At 32.0% G+C, this 16,610-nt stretch overlaps 2 protein-coding genes across 5 annotated transcripts in view; one reads left to right on the forward strand and one right to left on the reverse strand.

The window, feature by feature from the left end:
* LOC143237630 (sodium/glucose cotransporter 4-like) overlaps window positions 1-2,563 on the reverse strand; it is a 52,510-nt gene extending 49,947 nt beyond the window's left edge. For all 3 annotated transcript variants that reach the window (XM_076477094.1, XM_076477093.1, XM_076477095.1), the window contains exon 1: window positions 2,439-2,563. In XM_076477094.1, coding sequence (XP_076333209.1) covers window positions 2,439-2,528 — 90 coding nt within the window. In that variant the 5' untranslated portion in view covers window positions 2,529-2,563. The remainder of the gene's footprint in view (window positions 1-2,438) is intronic.
* A 12,820-nt stretch (window positions 2,564-15,383) lies between these two features.
* LOC143237602 (kinesin-like protein KIF12) overlaps window positions 15,384-16,610 on the forward strand; it is a 41,580-nt gene continuing 40,353 nt past the window's right edge. For both annotated transcript variants that reach the window (XR_013020157.1, XM_076477041.1), the window contains exon 1: window positions 15,384-15,512. Coding sequence is in view for 1 of the 2 variants with exons in the window: in XM_076477041.1 (XP_076333156.1) it covers window positions 15,499-15,512 (14 nt within the window). In the remaining variant the exon portion in view is untranslated. The remainder of the gene's footprint in view (window positions 15,513-16,610) is intronic.

The following is a 16,610-nucleotide window of genomic DNA, read 5'->3' on the forward strand; positions in this document are numbered from 1 at the left end:
TTGAAAATTTACAGCAGATACCCAATGAAGCGAATTTTGTTCCCAAAGATTCACAAGAACATTTAATTTGGAAAGGTCCTACGGATAGTAAAATGTGAAGCAATATTCCTTTTTGAATATGATTTATATTTGACTTTACACTCAGAAAAATGGTACATTTTCATGTGTAACTAATATGTAACTTTATTGAATCTCATTTTTATATAGGAATATGAGAATGTGGTGATGGTAGCTTTACGTATTGTGCAGGCAGAAATAAGCTTTAGTGGATATTTTAACCTTGATATTATATGAAATGTTACCATTAATACCGCATACAGTGAGGACTTGTGTTGTCTTATTATGTTAATGCAATTGCCTGTGCTTTCAATTTAATAAATGAGAACGCTTAATTCCCTCACCTCCACGTACACTCAGTAATAAAGTGACGAAGATATTTTTTTTGGAAAAAGAGATTGACTGAATGGAGTGAGCTTAACTCATACTAGACATTAATCCTACGAAGTATTTATAAAATAGTTTTGGGAGAAGAGTGGCCCCAAACATTAAAGATGTTCCAGAAATGGTTCTTTTAGAGGATTTACCAAGAATACAACAGGATCTTGTTAAAACCTGGTTCAAATTGTTCTTGGAACCTATGGCGCTCATGTTTCATACTGAAGAGAAATGTTATGAACTAAAATTACTTGTAGCCACCTCTATCAACCATTAATTTGCTGAATCAGCAATTACCCGCGTTCGAAATAAAATGATAGACCATCAGTTTGCATAAAAATGGGTTTAGAAAGGCATAAATGATTGATGTTATTTTATAGCATTTGTTTTACCTTTTCATAGTTACAATTTTATAATGTCCAATTGTATTTTAATTACTTTATCCAGTATGTTTATAAGGGAAAATAACCTAAATTATTAGAAGAGCATAACATTTTCATTGTTTAAAACATTCTTAATAGTTTTTATGCTACTTCATCGAAATCTAACAAGTTTTAATATATTTTTCTTTCTCTCTTTAATATAGCTTCATAACTGCAAGTAATCTCTTTGTAAGTCTTAAGCCCTGTATATTGATTCAGATATGTATAAACATACAGGTAGAACTCTGGAGGTTAAATTCCTGTTCATTAACGTTATGTGTCACTGTAATGTCTTAAGGAACATTCTCTGTATTGTAAGAGTGTATTGCTGGTATTCAAAGAAGCAATAGTAATAGATAGTACTTTATGTCTCGTTTATAAAACACTTTGAGAAACAGGTAAACGAGTTATTGAAAAGAATTTGTTTCAATCCTAGAAGCTTCCTTATTTCCTTGGGTAATTTTGTGTTTAGAATATAATTTTGCAAGTGTTCTGAAATACTAAGTGAAAAGAACGCAAAATTAAAAACCCGGTAGATGTGCATTATGGTTTTCAACATTGATAGAACACATAGGTTTAACAGTCTGATGTGTGCTTGCGATAAGCATTCTTGGCCAACCCTTAATTCTGTGCTGTTGAAATGGTGTGTGAGCTAATTAGCAGCACCCGCTACTTACGCGAGATTGCTACTGTTATTATAAATGCGCCCACAAATGAAAGTATGGAATCTTTCAGAGTCTGATTGCAGGCTCGATTCAAGGATCTCAGAATCGCAGCTCTTATCGCTAACCACCAGGCCAGGACCGACCCAAAACTAAGATATCTTGGCATCTCGAGGTCTCATACTAGTTTTGCTAAGATATTCCAGAATATGCGTAGAAAACTACGTTTATCGTAAAACTCGAATTATTTCACAAACAGTTAATTCAGTTGTAGAAAAATATGAAACTTAAGAGGGTCAGATTTATAGTTGACGTTTGTAACCCATCATAGAGGAAGTACACTTTTATGGACATAACCAAAATTATTTAAAAAGAATAATGAGTTGTTTAAAGTACCATCATAAAAGGTATTAAAAATCAATGAAATGAATACATAAATACATTTTCAACAAAAAGAGAAACATATTAAAATCGATAAGTGTGAACACAATAATACCTAAAGCTCTTCACGTTCCTTATGAGTTTTAACTTAATTAATTATGTAAGGTCGATGTTAGAAACGAAAACTTTGCCTTAAATATTCTGATTCCGAGGATAGATTTACAACAAACGTTTTTACAATGTATTGTGGACAGAATATAAGACAAAAGACAAATCATTATTTTTCAGAATGATTACATCGCTTTTCTAAAAGTGATGTCATGAAGAATATGAAAATTCAACATACAAAAAGTAATAAAAGTAACCATTTTCAAGAGTAGTTAATTTTGTATAAATAATTTCTTTCTTTTTACTTAGTTTGTAATTTGAACAATTTATTTTCTCTGCTTGTATTCTAAAATTTATGTACTTAATTATATTACAGATCTTGGCACAAAACACAAAACTGCCTGTACATAGTACATAGAATGATATTTACCCACAATCCTACAAAAAGTACACCAATAAAATAGCATGCGATGACTGCTAAATCTCCTGGATGGAGAGCTGTTCCTTTTACAGCAGCCATTCTCACCTGTGAACAACTAATGCCTTTATCAACAAACTTACGTTACATTCTATGTGACATCTAGCGGTAAAAACGGTAAAATTATTAGACTTATCTACTTGGATATTTAAAAAACAAAACAAAAACCGTTTATCATTAATTTTTCTCTTTTCCAAATTATTCATATTATAGTATTAAAATATTTAAAAATTACAACTATGACCAAATCTTTGACATCACATTAGAATTTTAAGAAGATATAACAAAAAAACATTACATTAACATAATTTTGATGTTTTATTTAACAAATTTTAATCAAAAAACTACAAAATGATATCGCAAAAGTCTCCTACAAACCGTAACAGTATTACTTTATATTTGCAATGAATTGTAAGATTTTTAAAGACTTTTTTTCAGACATACACTCAATAAGAAGATAAAGGATGGTGGTTATCATTTACATTTTCCCATACAGATTTTATAATTAACAATATTCATCAGATTTCATTGAACTTTATAAAAGAAAAACTTAGAAACTTCTAAAGTAATTCAAACATTTGGACATAGATGTATACATATTGTAACAAATAACTTCCTCAGCTAAAATGATCCTGGAGATTTCGAATGTTTTTGTTTTATTGAAATATGTATAAAACAACCAAATCTAAACTAGGAAACTTTCAAAAAAGTTTAACTTTCGAAGTTTAACTCTTTTCTTCTTGAAAACATGACTTATGATCAAAAATTAAACTATCTATGAGAGTTTTCCATAAATGGAAGATAACTTATCAGATATGTTCTTAGGTATTTGAAACAGGAAAAGTTTAAGGTTTACTATTATAACTAAAACTTCTTATCTACATATTATCTGCTTTCCTCCTACAGCTCATATTACGTATTCCAACATATTATCTGCTTTCCTCCTACAGCTCATATTACGTATTCCAACTATACAAGGCAGTATCTTCAGTTTATGTGTCACAGAATTTTCCATTGCACAGACAGATATTGCTAAAATGTAAGTTCGCATACATGCCGTTGTGCCACTGGGGAAGGGCTTTTATGTTGAATAACATATTTATTCACATAATAAGAAAGTGCCAATTAGTTCAGTTTCTCAAATTAGCTACGACTTCAGTTAAATTACTAAAACATTTTAATTTAACTTTGAGTAGGCAGTATATTGTGTCTAATTAAGCACAAAGTTATACAATGAACTATCTGTCCTCTGTCCAATATGGGTATAAAAAACTGTTCTAGTGTCACTGTGGTGTATGTGGGCAACATTATCTATTATTTTTACATATTTCACAACAGTATATGTTAAAATGTAAAAAAGAAATCACCGAAGTGGATTCAAAATGGCTCTAAAATACGTGTGATTTCACACTCTATTGGGTGTGAAATACTGTTGCAGAAGCTACACCCAAAAAGTTTGAATACACACCATTCGCTAGAACAAGAGATTTTACCTCCACAACAAAATTATAAAATCCAAATACTATCACTTTTCAAAGAAAACCTGCTTCATATAATTAAGTTTAGTTGCGACTGTATATACTTCAAAGATTATTTTCGTATAATGTAATAGTGATCATAAAATTACCTTACTGTAGTTTTTCTTCACAGTACATTCCCATCACGTTTCTTTATGTTCATACGTACATAAACTTCTCCCTTTAAGTGTGTGAATTCTAAATGTCAATAACAATGGGCGTATATGTCGAAAGTTATATCCTATCACACATTTTTACAAAGAGCGTGAAGGACAAGTCTTGATGGTGTATTCACGTATAAAAGACAAATATATGACATCCATAACCCAATATTAACACAATATTTAATATTTATTTCCCTATTTAAAAGTACAAAACTTGAGCACCATGTAACAGAATTAAACTTTGTCCACATGTCCACAGAGGCTTGCGTACGTTATATTAAAACAATTTTGAATGTGTAAATTTTCAAGTCATGTGATAACAAGAAGAGATATTAAGTCTTGTTGGAACAAAATATATCAGAATTAAATTTTGATATTATTTGACATTCGTAAGTAATGTTATGTCACCGAGAAAAGGTGGGTGTAATAACCCTTTTAAACGCAAAATATTGATATATTTAGCTCATAATGTTGTTATCAGATTTAATATTTCAAATTTCTAATAAAAGAATAGCCCTTATACGTAAAGGTGTTATTAAACAAAGGAATATTGATGAACTATAGATACCATGACCAGCAAAAACAACTCTTGCAACAAGACATATACCAGTTATGGTAAATAAGGTACAGTATCTTGTAACTACTACAAATCTTCAAACATGAATAAAAGTGTAAAAAATGTCCTTTGAAGGCAAACAGTATGCAGTATAAGCAAGAAGGATCTTTACCTGAAAAACAGCGATACCACACAGCTGTACACAAGTTGCTTCCATGACATATTTGTTTAATCATCGGCATTCATACTATTCCACATAAAGTTATACCGATCAATTTATCCATGACTTCACACACAACTGAACTGTTGAAATTTGTATTGGAAAATTACATTGCAAGTTCATTAGATAGATTATAGAAAGTTTGCAGGAAGAAGTAGATGCTTTAGACATGACAGTCTTATAATGGATCCGCTTCAATTGAAATGACACTGCAGAGTTATTGGTAAGCTGCACGTTTGTAGAGCATAACCAGATATTGCAACTTGTACGGTAACAATACGGATACATTTTAATATAACCTATTCAACTTATGTACACATCAATATATCTTGTTTTCTTACTTTTATGTAATGGAATAAGTTAGTTAAAAAATCGACTCAAATAAATATATTTTTTACTCATTTGGGAGTAAAATGATCAGTCCTTTTAGTTGTAACAGTGATTCTGTGAGATAAAATAGAGTAGCTTCGGTGATCGTAATGGATAAAGGTGATGGTTCTAAGTGACAATGTTAGGTGTGGTTGATAAACCTCAACATTGGTCTAATTATAGGTGATAAAACAGAGGGTGAGAAAATGGCAGAGGTGATAGCTCTGCGAAAAAGGAATAACACCTAGAAGAGTTAAATGAAACAGTTCTAAGCTTTGGTGTAAATGGTGTAGTAGAGAAAAGATGGTTGTCTAAAGAAACTGATGAAGTAACATCTCAAACAAACAACAAAACTTGATAGAACAATGGATGTTTAACTTCTTCAAACTGTAACATGTAACAAATTTACCATTATGTATTTATTTTAATATTGATCTCTATTTGTGTTAAATATATACTTAATTAGAAATATATACAGTTTATATTGTTACATCTGTATTGCAAAATTTCTGTCTCTGTATTAAAGTTATAGAAGATTCTCGAGTGTAAGAATCTACAATGTACTATGTGTGTATGTAAATACTGGTAATTACCAGTATTGTTACCTTAACTAAAGTTTCTCGAAATTCTCTTCTCTAGCATATAAAAGGTTACCAGCATGAGATGAAGAGACAATATATACTGTTGGTTTTGTAAAGTTGTCATTATAAATCTTGGAAGCTATTAGTGTCATTAACACTTATTAATTGAGAAACTATAATAGATATTTGACCAGGAATATTTATAGATTTCGATTATTACAAACCATTTAACTTCAGTGGATTAACATCAGATGTTAGTCTTTTTACAAAGCATTATGTAACTTCAGAGGTGAAACACTCACGTGTGATCAGCGAAAAACTAGAAAGTTTCCTGTTGAGTGAATTGTATTTACATCGACCCAGAATTAATTTGCTCGTCGTGAACTGCACCCTCATAAGACATCAAAGAAGTTCCAGATGAAATACAAAACTCAGTATTGTTGGTAACTTTGTAAAACATTTGTATGTAATTCATTATTTGTAATAACCATTATTATAAATTGTATCATTGTTTGTATGTTAAAGTATATTTGTATTGAGAAAGAAAACTGTGTTTATCAATCTTGTTGGCAAATATAATAAATTTGGGGCTCGTCTGCGATATGAATCAGAGACAAAATTTAATAAAAATTAAAAGTTAAATCATAATTAAATTTATAATTATCAGTGCCAACAAGATTTGATCATGTGTTATTATCAAGGTCTTTTTGAATCACTCTCCCTTGAACAACTTGAAAGACATAACAAAAGTGAATTGTTCAAACCTGCCAAACATTTAGAACTAGAGGTTAAGAAATTAAAGAAAAAATGAACTAAAAATGCATTATTGAAATACTAGTCGATGATGATTGGTTGTCTGAGGAAGCGTTAGGGGAATACTCTAGTGCCACCACAAAGCAATTGGGGTCGAGTAATAAATATAAGTTAGAGAACCAACTAAAACTCAAACAAATTAAGCTTGAACAAGTGCGTATAAAAGCTGAAAGCGTGAGTAAACGTCTCGAGGCTGAACAAGCATGTATTCAAGCAGAGAAAGAAACTGAGCTGATAAAATGGAAATTTGACTTAACTCCGAACAGCCGAGGTAAAATGACAATTCTGAACTTAATCGATATTTTAAATTACTTCTTTTCAATGAAAATTAAATTGAAAAAATAGTTCCTGCATTTTGAGAAGGTTACCTGAACTATAAAATGGCCCACTAAAAACGATCATTATTATTACAAAGTGTTTTAGCTGGTAAAGCACCAATAGCTTATGCTACTCTCTTTAGAAGATTTACAGATTATGATAAAGTTAAATCATCTATTCTTTTAGTATATGAGTTAGTACCAGATGCATATCGCCAAAGGTTTTGAGGTTGTAGTGAGCAAGATAATTAAAAGTACATGGAATTTGGTAAAGAAAAAGAGGTTTATTTGGAACACTACTGTGATTCTGTGCATATTTCCAATAGTTTTGAAAAACGAAGACAATTTAGTCTAATTGAGGAATTGAAACGTTGTGCAACGGACGACCACATAACTTTTTTGAATGAAAAGAATGTTGAAACATTACTGGAGGCAACTGCTCTTTCAGGTGATTACACTTTAACACATAAAACGACTTTTAATAAAACAGAAATTCCTGCCATCTCGGTCAAAACCTGTACCTGTTCAATCCACTAAAATTGAGGATTATTCTAAACGATCCAACTCCTCTAGTTTGAAAGCTGTTGACAGTTAGGATAAAACTTCATCAAACTCATCGTCTTCTGTCTGTCAATTCTGTAAAAACATCATTATATTTTGTCTAATTCTCTGTGTTCGAAAGAGAAAAGGAGGCAACAGCAAGTGCGGTTCGTGTCTGCAGATGGAGATAGTTTTACCAAATCACCCGATGTTGTTGCTTTGGTCACTGATTTATAGGTTGGTGTAATTATGGATAAATTTAGAGATTTTGTGTCTGTTGGTTCTGTGTATTTGACAATTGATACTGTTAATCCTATACCCATATTTATTCTAGGTAACACTGGGGCGACTCAATTGTTATTGTTAGAAGGTATATTGCCGTTAGATTAGAGTTCTGTCACTGGCGAATCTGTTATTGTACAGGATATTGAGGGTAGCTATGTTAATATTCCTCTTCATAACATTTATTTAGCATCAAACCTAGTTTAGGGATCAGTTATGTTTGGAGTAAGACCTACTCTGCCAATTAAGGGTGTATGATTATTCTTAGGAAACCATTTGGCTAGGAGAAAGATTACTGCTCATCATAAAATGGTTAGCGAGTCGATTATTGTTTCATCTGAGGATGATATTGTGATTGAAAAGAATCCTGATGTGTTTCCTTTGTATGCTCTGACTCAAGCTCAGACTAAGAAATTAATTCAAAAACAAATGATAGACATGGATGTATTCAGAGGACGATTTTATAGATATTCATCAATATTTTTTAATCTGACAGAGATCTTGTGGATAGTCTTCTTACTGATGATTCCTTTGTGAGTGACAATGATGAACTTCAAAGATATGGTTCACCTAATGAAATTCCATTTGCTAGAAGTAAACTGAACACCGAGGAAGAAAATTATCTGCAGATTTCTTCATTATTTAAATATGCACTCCCAAAATATGAACTGGAGAATGTTCCAAATGGTTATTTTAAAAAATGTTGTGCTTATGAGAAAATGGAGGCCATCAGATATGCCAATTTTAGAAAACTGTAATGAAGTTTAACAAATCATTGTTCAAAAAGCATATCATTCTAAAATAATGACAGTTGCCAATAAACACCCCATGGGAAGTCACTTAGGAGTCAACAAGACATGTGACAAAATTATAAGATATTTCATTTGTTCAGATATTAAGCGAACTGTTTCTCAGTTTTGTAAAAGCTGACATACCTGTCAGTTAGTCGGAAAATATAACCAGAAAATTATTGTTACTTCTTTGAAACCTATCGCACCTTTCAGATATGTAATTACTAATTGTGTTGGGCCTTTACCAAAAGTATTTGTTGACTATCTTGTGTTCATCCACTCAACTTCCTGACGCTATCTCTTTAAGAAACATTCTGGTCTAAAAATATTCTAAGGCTTTGATTAATTTATTTAATTTTGTTGTCTTGCCCAAAGGCTTTCAGTCTGATCAGGGATTTAATTTGATGTTGGGGTTGTTTCATTAAGTTATTTATCAGTTCAAAGGTGAACAGATCAAATCTAGAACGTATCATCCGGAATAGAACAAAATTTGAAGGATTTCATTCCACCTTGAGAAATATGATGCGGTTTTACTGTCTCATCCTTGTCATACCAAACATGCTCGCCCTTTCAGCCGTGGGGGCGTTATACGTGACGGTCAATCTGACTATTCGTTGGTAAAAGAGTAGCTCAAGAATTGGCATTGAGTGGTGATAACTAGCTGCCTTCCCTCTAGTCTTACACTGCAAAATTTGGGACGGAGGCGCAGATAGCCCACGTTTAACTTCGCGTGAGATTTCGAAACAAATCAAACTTATTGTCTCGATAATGAGAAGAACTGGTATGCAGTAGTTAATTTATTACTAGTTGCTATTTGTTTTTCGCTTCAAGAGTCGTTAGGGTTCAGCCTATTTGAGATGGCGTTTGGTCATACAATAGTGGTCCTTTGAAGTTACTAAAGAAATAATAGCTGGAAAATGACTCAAACTTTCACTTACTGGATTAAGTTTCCAATAATCTAATCAGATTGTTAGGTGCTTGTGAATTGGCGAGAAAAAATTTGAGTCATCCCTAGAATGAAATTCTCTTTTGACAGCGCGTAAGTTACGTCTTGGTGATATGGTCTTAGTATTGTTGCCCACTATGGTACATCCACTGAAAGCTTTGTGTCATTGTTTCTACGTAGTTGCTCGGAAAGTCATCTAAACAGAATATGTTATAAAGTCATCTGATCATCGAAAAGCTATCCAGCTATGTGATATCAACATACTGAAACCCTATCTTATCCGAAATGCATTTAAAATATTTTAATCGTTGAGTGTTCTATTGATACTGGTGACAGTTACTTTGACTTAAACATTTGTAAATAAGAAAAATATCAGAGAAGAATGCAATATCATACTGAGAAATTCCGACATCCTGGCCAATCTTGATTCAAAACTCGATCATTTGCTTTCTGACGAGACAAATTAACTTGCTAGTTTACTAAATTAAATACAAATGTATATTTCTGGACGTTCCTTATGAAACCAACTTTACTGTTCAAGATGTAGATATAATTGATGCTTTACCAGTTAAACAATAATCCTATCATGTGAATCCAATCAAGGCTAATAAAATACGGAAAAAATATCTTTTATGCTGGTAAATAGCATTATAGAGCTCTGTAAAAGTGATTGGTCTCCAATTTGTGTATTGGTTCCTAAATCTGATGGTTCGCAAAGGAAAGGCTTTAACAAAGACAGGTTCCTGTTCCATTACAATAATGGAGAATTGTAATGATAAAATTCGAAAAAACCAAAAAAAACAACAAAGTGTAACCTACTAAATGATATTGAACTGTTCCTCTAACTGACAATGCAAGAGAAATATCTGCTTTTGTTATTTCTGGTGTATTATATCAGTACAATGTAATGTTGTTTAAGATGAAAAATTCACAGGAAACTTTTCAGCGAATGATAAATCAATGTCTTAAGGCTCTGTGAGTTACTGGAATTTATTTTGATTATATCGTAATTTACAGTGAAACATTTATGTGTACTACGCGGTGTTTTTGAGAGGCTCAAGAAAGCCAACCTCACTGTAATTTTGGCGAAAAGTGACTTTTGTAATGCCAAAGTTGTTTACTTAGGTCATGTAGTAGGCTACTGCCAAGTTTCTCCAATTCAACCCAAAGATGACTGTATTGTGAATTATCCAACTCCCACATAAAAGAAAAGTTTGATAAGATTTTTGGGAATGGTTGATTATTGCAGGAAACTTTATAAAAAAAATTGCTTACATTAGCCCCCCAGTGGCACAGTAGTATGTCTGCGAACTTATAACGCTAAATTACAAACAACAACAACTGTACTATTAGCAAATCCATTGAGGAAAATGAAAAATTTAAGTGGTCTGACTCATGCAAGTCATCTTTTGAAAAGGTTAAACCTTAGTGGTGGACTTACCTTGTATTGATGGCACTTGACTTTTATAAGCCTTTTGGATTAGCTGTTGATGCCAGCGATTGTGGTGTTGGTGTTATTTTATTACAATCAAACAACAAAGGTACTGTTTGTTTATTTTTCAAAAAAGTTTAATTGTCACCTAAATAATTATTCTACTGTGGAAAAATAAATATTTACTTTACTATTAGATTTGGAACATTTCAATATGAATGTATCTACAGCATGTAACATATTTTATATTATATTTCAATATTTATGTTTGTTTCAGTTATTATATATTTAGAAATGTATGCAACTTGTACAGTTAAATGTTTATTAAGAAATTCCCGCCTCTTCCCTAATTTTGTAGAAGGTCCCCAAATGTGTGTGTGTATGGTTTCTTATAGCAAAGTCACGTCGGGCTATCTACTGACTCTATCGAGGGGAATCAAACCTCTGATTTTAGAGTTGTACATCCGTAGACTTACCGTTGTACCAGAGGGGACTTTTCAAGTATATATCAACAATGTATTATGTGTGTATATATATACAAGTATTGTTGCCTTGGCTAAAACTTTTAGAAACTCTCCTCTAAAGCTTATAAAAGGTAACAAAGGCAACGTGAAGAGACAGTATATGTAGTTAGTTTCCCACAGTTGACATACTATATACATTGGAAGCTTATTAATCAGAAAACTACAGATATTTGACCAGGAACATTTATAAATTTTAAACATTATAAACTGTTTATGTTTAACTTCAACATATTAACATTGGACGTTCGTCTTTTTACGAAGGCATTATATAACGTCAGTGGTCAAAAACTCACGTGTAATCAGCGAAAAGCTAGTTACCTTCCCGTTAAGTTAATTGTATCTACATCAACCCAAAATTAATTCGTTCATCGTGAATTGAATCTTATATAAGATATCAAGGAAGTTCAGGTTCGAATAGAAGACTCAATATTGTTTATAAGTGTCTAGAACTTTTGTAAAAAATCATTATTTGTAATAACCTTTACAATAAGTTGTAATGTTATTTGTGTATTAATTTATATTGGTACCGTGAAAGTGTTTAGAATTTCGCACAAAACTACTTGAGGGCTATCTGTTCTAGCCGTCCCTAATTTTGCAGTGTAAAACCAGACGGAAGGCAGCATGTCATCACCACCCATCGCCAACTCTTGGGCTACTCTTTTACCAACGAATAGTAGGATTGACCGTCACATTATAACGCCCCCCACGGCTGAAAGGGCAAGCATGTTTGGTGCGACTGGGATTCGAACTCGCGACCCTCCGATTAATAGTGGAGCGCCTTAAACGCCTGCCGGGTTAGTATCTTATCAGAGAATAGAATGCTTGCATCCTGGTTATTCCAGTTGGAACGTATAATTAATCTCAACCATGTCCGGACTAATAATATTATAATAAGTAAATAAGTTTATTATTGCTTTGATTGTACGTCGTATCTCGAAAAATTTATCAATTACTTAAAATATGCCAATTTATAAGGAGTATTTGCATATGTTAAAAAAAGGTCTATATAAACTAAATCGTACATAAACTGATTTGAGCAATGAATAACTTTTATTTTCTAATACATTTGTATAGAATATTAAGAACAAATAGTTTTTACTGTGGTGATGTTAATAAAATGTGCGCATGTCATGAATCATGAGAATAATTATGCACTTCTTAGGCTACAACACAGCATGACAAATGAACTTCAAAAGCAAGAAATATTTGTTACTCTTAATTTTAGTTTTATTTACTCTTGAAAACATAACACTTTCAGGGAACCTGTCAAAGCACATCCTGTGTGTAGAATCTTGAAGTTTATAAATCGACTGCCTGACTTGTGCAAACTTTGTTTCAATATCACAATTTTTTAGACGTAAATTTGATAAACCGATGGCCATTCAGGTTATATGAATGTAGTTATTTTTGTATTTGAGGCTCTTTGTTCACACAAAAGGTTTAAAGTCTTGTTTAAGCAATAAAAAAGTTGCAACAAAGGAAAGTCGAAACTCGTTGTCACCTGCCTTTGTTAATTGGAACAACACAATTATTTCGTTTAATTAAAACAGGAAATCAATGACAATAATAATTGAAAACATGTTTCAATATAACGAGTGTTATGTCAACAAATGTCGAATTGTTATACTAAGTAATCTTTTTATTTTCATTTTAAATACATGCTTGGTAAATAACAATATTTATGAATGTTTACGATACTGACACGATATACATATAGTGGAGTACGTTACGAACTCTCTTCTGTGTTGGAATACTTCGCTTGAGGTTAATGATGTTAACTGAAAAACAAAGGTTAGAACAGTCTATTTTGCTTCATAGTTCAAATTAAAACTTTACATATTTAGATATGTTTTTATGTTTTGGAATTTCGCACAAAGCTACTCGAGGGCTATCTGTACTAGCCGTCCCTAATTTAGCAGTGTAAGACTAGAGGGAAGGCAGTTAGTCATCACCACCCACCGCCAACTCTTGGGCCACTCTTTTACCAACGAATAGTGGGATTGACCGTCACATTATACACCCCCACGGCTGGGAGTGCGAGCATGTTTAGCGCGACGCGGGCCTGTTTTATGTTTCAAAATAATCACAAAAAGCAATGAGAAAATCCAAAGCAGATTGATATTCATATTATTAAAATGCAGTAAAATAATGAATCTTTAATATTTTACGTTAATATGACTAACGTCATTGTGTGTATTGTATTAGACATTTGAATGTCACTCTGAGCTAATGATATTTAAAATACAACCTAGTTGCGTGACGTATGATGGCGTTAGTTTTCTTGTTCTTTTATCATTAGAACATGCGTTTTTGTGTTAATATTCAATATAATTGAAAACAGAAAACTAAAACACGTAAACACGTTCTTACTTTCAGCACAGAACGTAATATCAGATGCACTCTGTAAGTCATTTTAAACTATACGTGGATGAAAGATCAGTTAGAACACTCCAATCTGTTTAAGAATACATGGCTTATTGTATGCGTTTTAGAAGCACTTAGGAATTTCTCAGTAAGAGTTAGTTTAATCTAAGCAAGTATTTTGATAAGGACGAAAAATTTTCGAGATAACATTCTTTAAACATAATCCGGATATCTTTTCCGAATAAACACTCGTGCAAAATATTATTGAGCTACAATCTCAGTTGACTGAAGAATTTCGAGGAAAACTCCGTGATAAGCATTTTGTGAGAAGGCTCTGTTTCATCAGAACCCTTTAATGACCAAATCTTATTCCTGAAATAGTATTATCATGATTTTTATAAAAGACTTATTCACTTTTGTCACTTCTTAATTTTACATTTATTTATCTTGTCCGTATTTAAAGATTGGTAAATCTGAAAAGTCGGTTTATAAGCATTAGACTCTCACGTTGTATTTGAACACTATTACGTATGTTAAGTTTTTATCTGCTACACTTTTAATACTAATCAATGTATAGCGTATTATCATCGATTTATAGTTGTCTGTTGAGTAAATATGTAAAGAGTTACCACAGTGCTTGTGTTTCTTATTAGACTCTAGTTTGCACGTCATAAACCCGTCACACTAAACATGCTCGCCCTTTCAGTCGTTATAATGTAGTAAAAGGAGTAACCCAAGAGTTAGCGGTGAGAAATAATGTTTAGCTGCTTTCATCTAGTCGTACACTGATAAATTAAGGACGGTGAAATTCAAAACAAACAAACAATCAAATTCTATCAATATTATATAACTTCTTGAGGTAGAATTATCTGAAAAGCCAATTATTTTTAAGAACATTATGAAAACTGAATAACTGAAACCTAACATTGATAAACTGATTGTTGCTTCAAATACGACGTGCTGTTAAACGGAACTTTGTCTAACACGTTGTGTGCCTTTAAAAGGCCTTACTAAACTAACAAGATTTCAAAATACTGACCAAAGCAACAGAACTTTACAACATATGTTATGTCATTGGGGGTTTTGTATGTGTTATTATGTTCATCAAGTTTTATTAAATCAACACGTGTTTGACAAATAAGATATCATTACATTTTTATACGTATATATATATATATTTCAGGTTATTAATATTCCTACTTTATTTGCAGGATTTAAATCTTTCTGTAACATCTAAAAGATTTTAATATTTACGCCATTTTTACAAATTTTTGATTTGATTTATAGCGCTTTTCCAAGTATTTTTCAGTGTTACACAACCATACACTCTTCACTTTAAGTCTCCGAGTACATATACACAATTGAAATGTACCTGCCACGTGCATGGATCCTTCTAATTGTGTATTCCCTTAGTTTCTTCTCTTACGTGAGGTGAAATATTGACCTATTTCATTTCCTCTTTTTGCCACAGAGAGCAGCACGGTCGATACACGCGGCGATTTTCTCTCCGCTGTAATCTTTAAAGCGAACGTTGAGGACGAATTATCTCTTTCAGTTGCAGTTTGTGATTACCTTGGACTTTCATATCTACCAAATATGTATAGCAACGTGTAAGTATCTTTTTTTTTTACTCTCACTTTTGCTATTAGATTAGTCGTGGTCAAATTGAGTCATCTGTATGTATTCAACAGATAGCGAGCCACTAAAATCTGTCAGACAAGGAAATATTTGTAGTATTATGCGGTTGCCTAGGAAACCGCTTTGTTAGTGGACAAGATAGCGATTAGCCAAGCAAAAACCTTTGTTTTTTAACTTATATTTTGATTGACGAGCTTTGTTTTCTTTGAGAGTAGTGTTACTTACGATATATTAAATCTATTATTTCTACCGATTTTTATTAAAATTGGTAGCTACGTCAAAGCAAATAACATATTTTCATTGAATACAAATATAACGTAAAAATATAACTTACATGTTCAAATTGTTTTTCTCAATTAATTTGGCTCCATTTTCACAATCTTCTGTATTTTCAGCAAGTTCCAGTTGAAGGATTCATAGAATAGTTTTACTTTATAGTAGCCGTAAACAATTTCACATTACAGCATCACGTTAAGCCTACTAGAAAAATACTGACTCAAATAAAAGCTATAAATATAATAATTATTATTATTACAATAAATATATTATATCTAGTTAATTGCACTCTATAAGAAAACTTGAATAATGACATAATGACTTGCCCCAGAAGACGCAAGTGATTTCGTATGCCGGAGGAAATGTTATAACTTGCATGTTTAATTCACTGCTGATTTCTAACTATTTAGTGCACAATGCCTTCACAGGTAGATTTTTAGCTTGGATGTAGATGTCACACTCTTTCCCAGGAAAATTATTTGTTTAATGAGGTTGCTAAATGATGTTGAGCCAAAGAACAAACCATTTCTAAAATGCAAGTTTTCAGTATTCTCCATAGAAATGAGCACCTTGCACGACAAAAAGTTTATGGTAGCAACAGGCGCTGAAATAACACTCCATAAAAATCCTTAACAGTTTTAATTATTCATAATGTGGAAACTATGGTAACGAAAAAAATCACTGAAACAAAATATCATTGCGAGGAAATTTAGTATTCCTCTCGACACCATTCACGATATAGTAATTTACGATATAGTAATTCTGGAGTTGACGTTGATGAAAGTTAACAAACA

Source organism: Tachypleus tridentatus, chromosome 13 (assembly GCF_004210375.1).
Source record: "Tachypleus tridentatus isolate NWPU-2018 chromosome 13, ASM421037v1, whole genome shotgun sequence".
Lineage (NCBI taxonomy): Eukaryota > Metazoa > Arthropoda > Merostomata > Xiphosura > Limulidae > Tachypleus > Tachypleus tridentatus.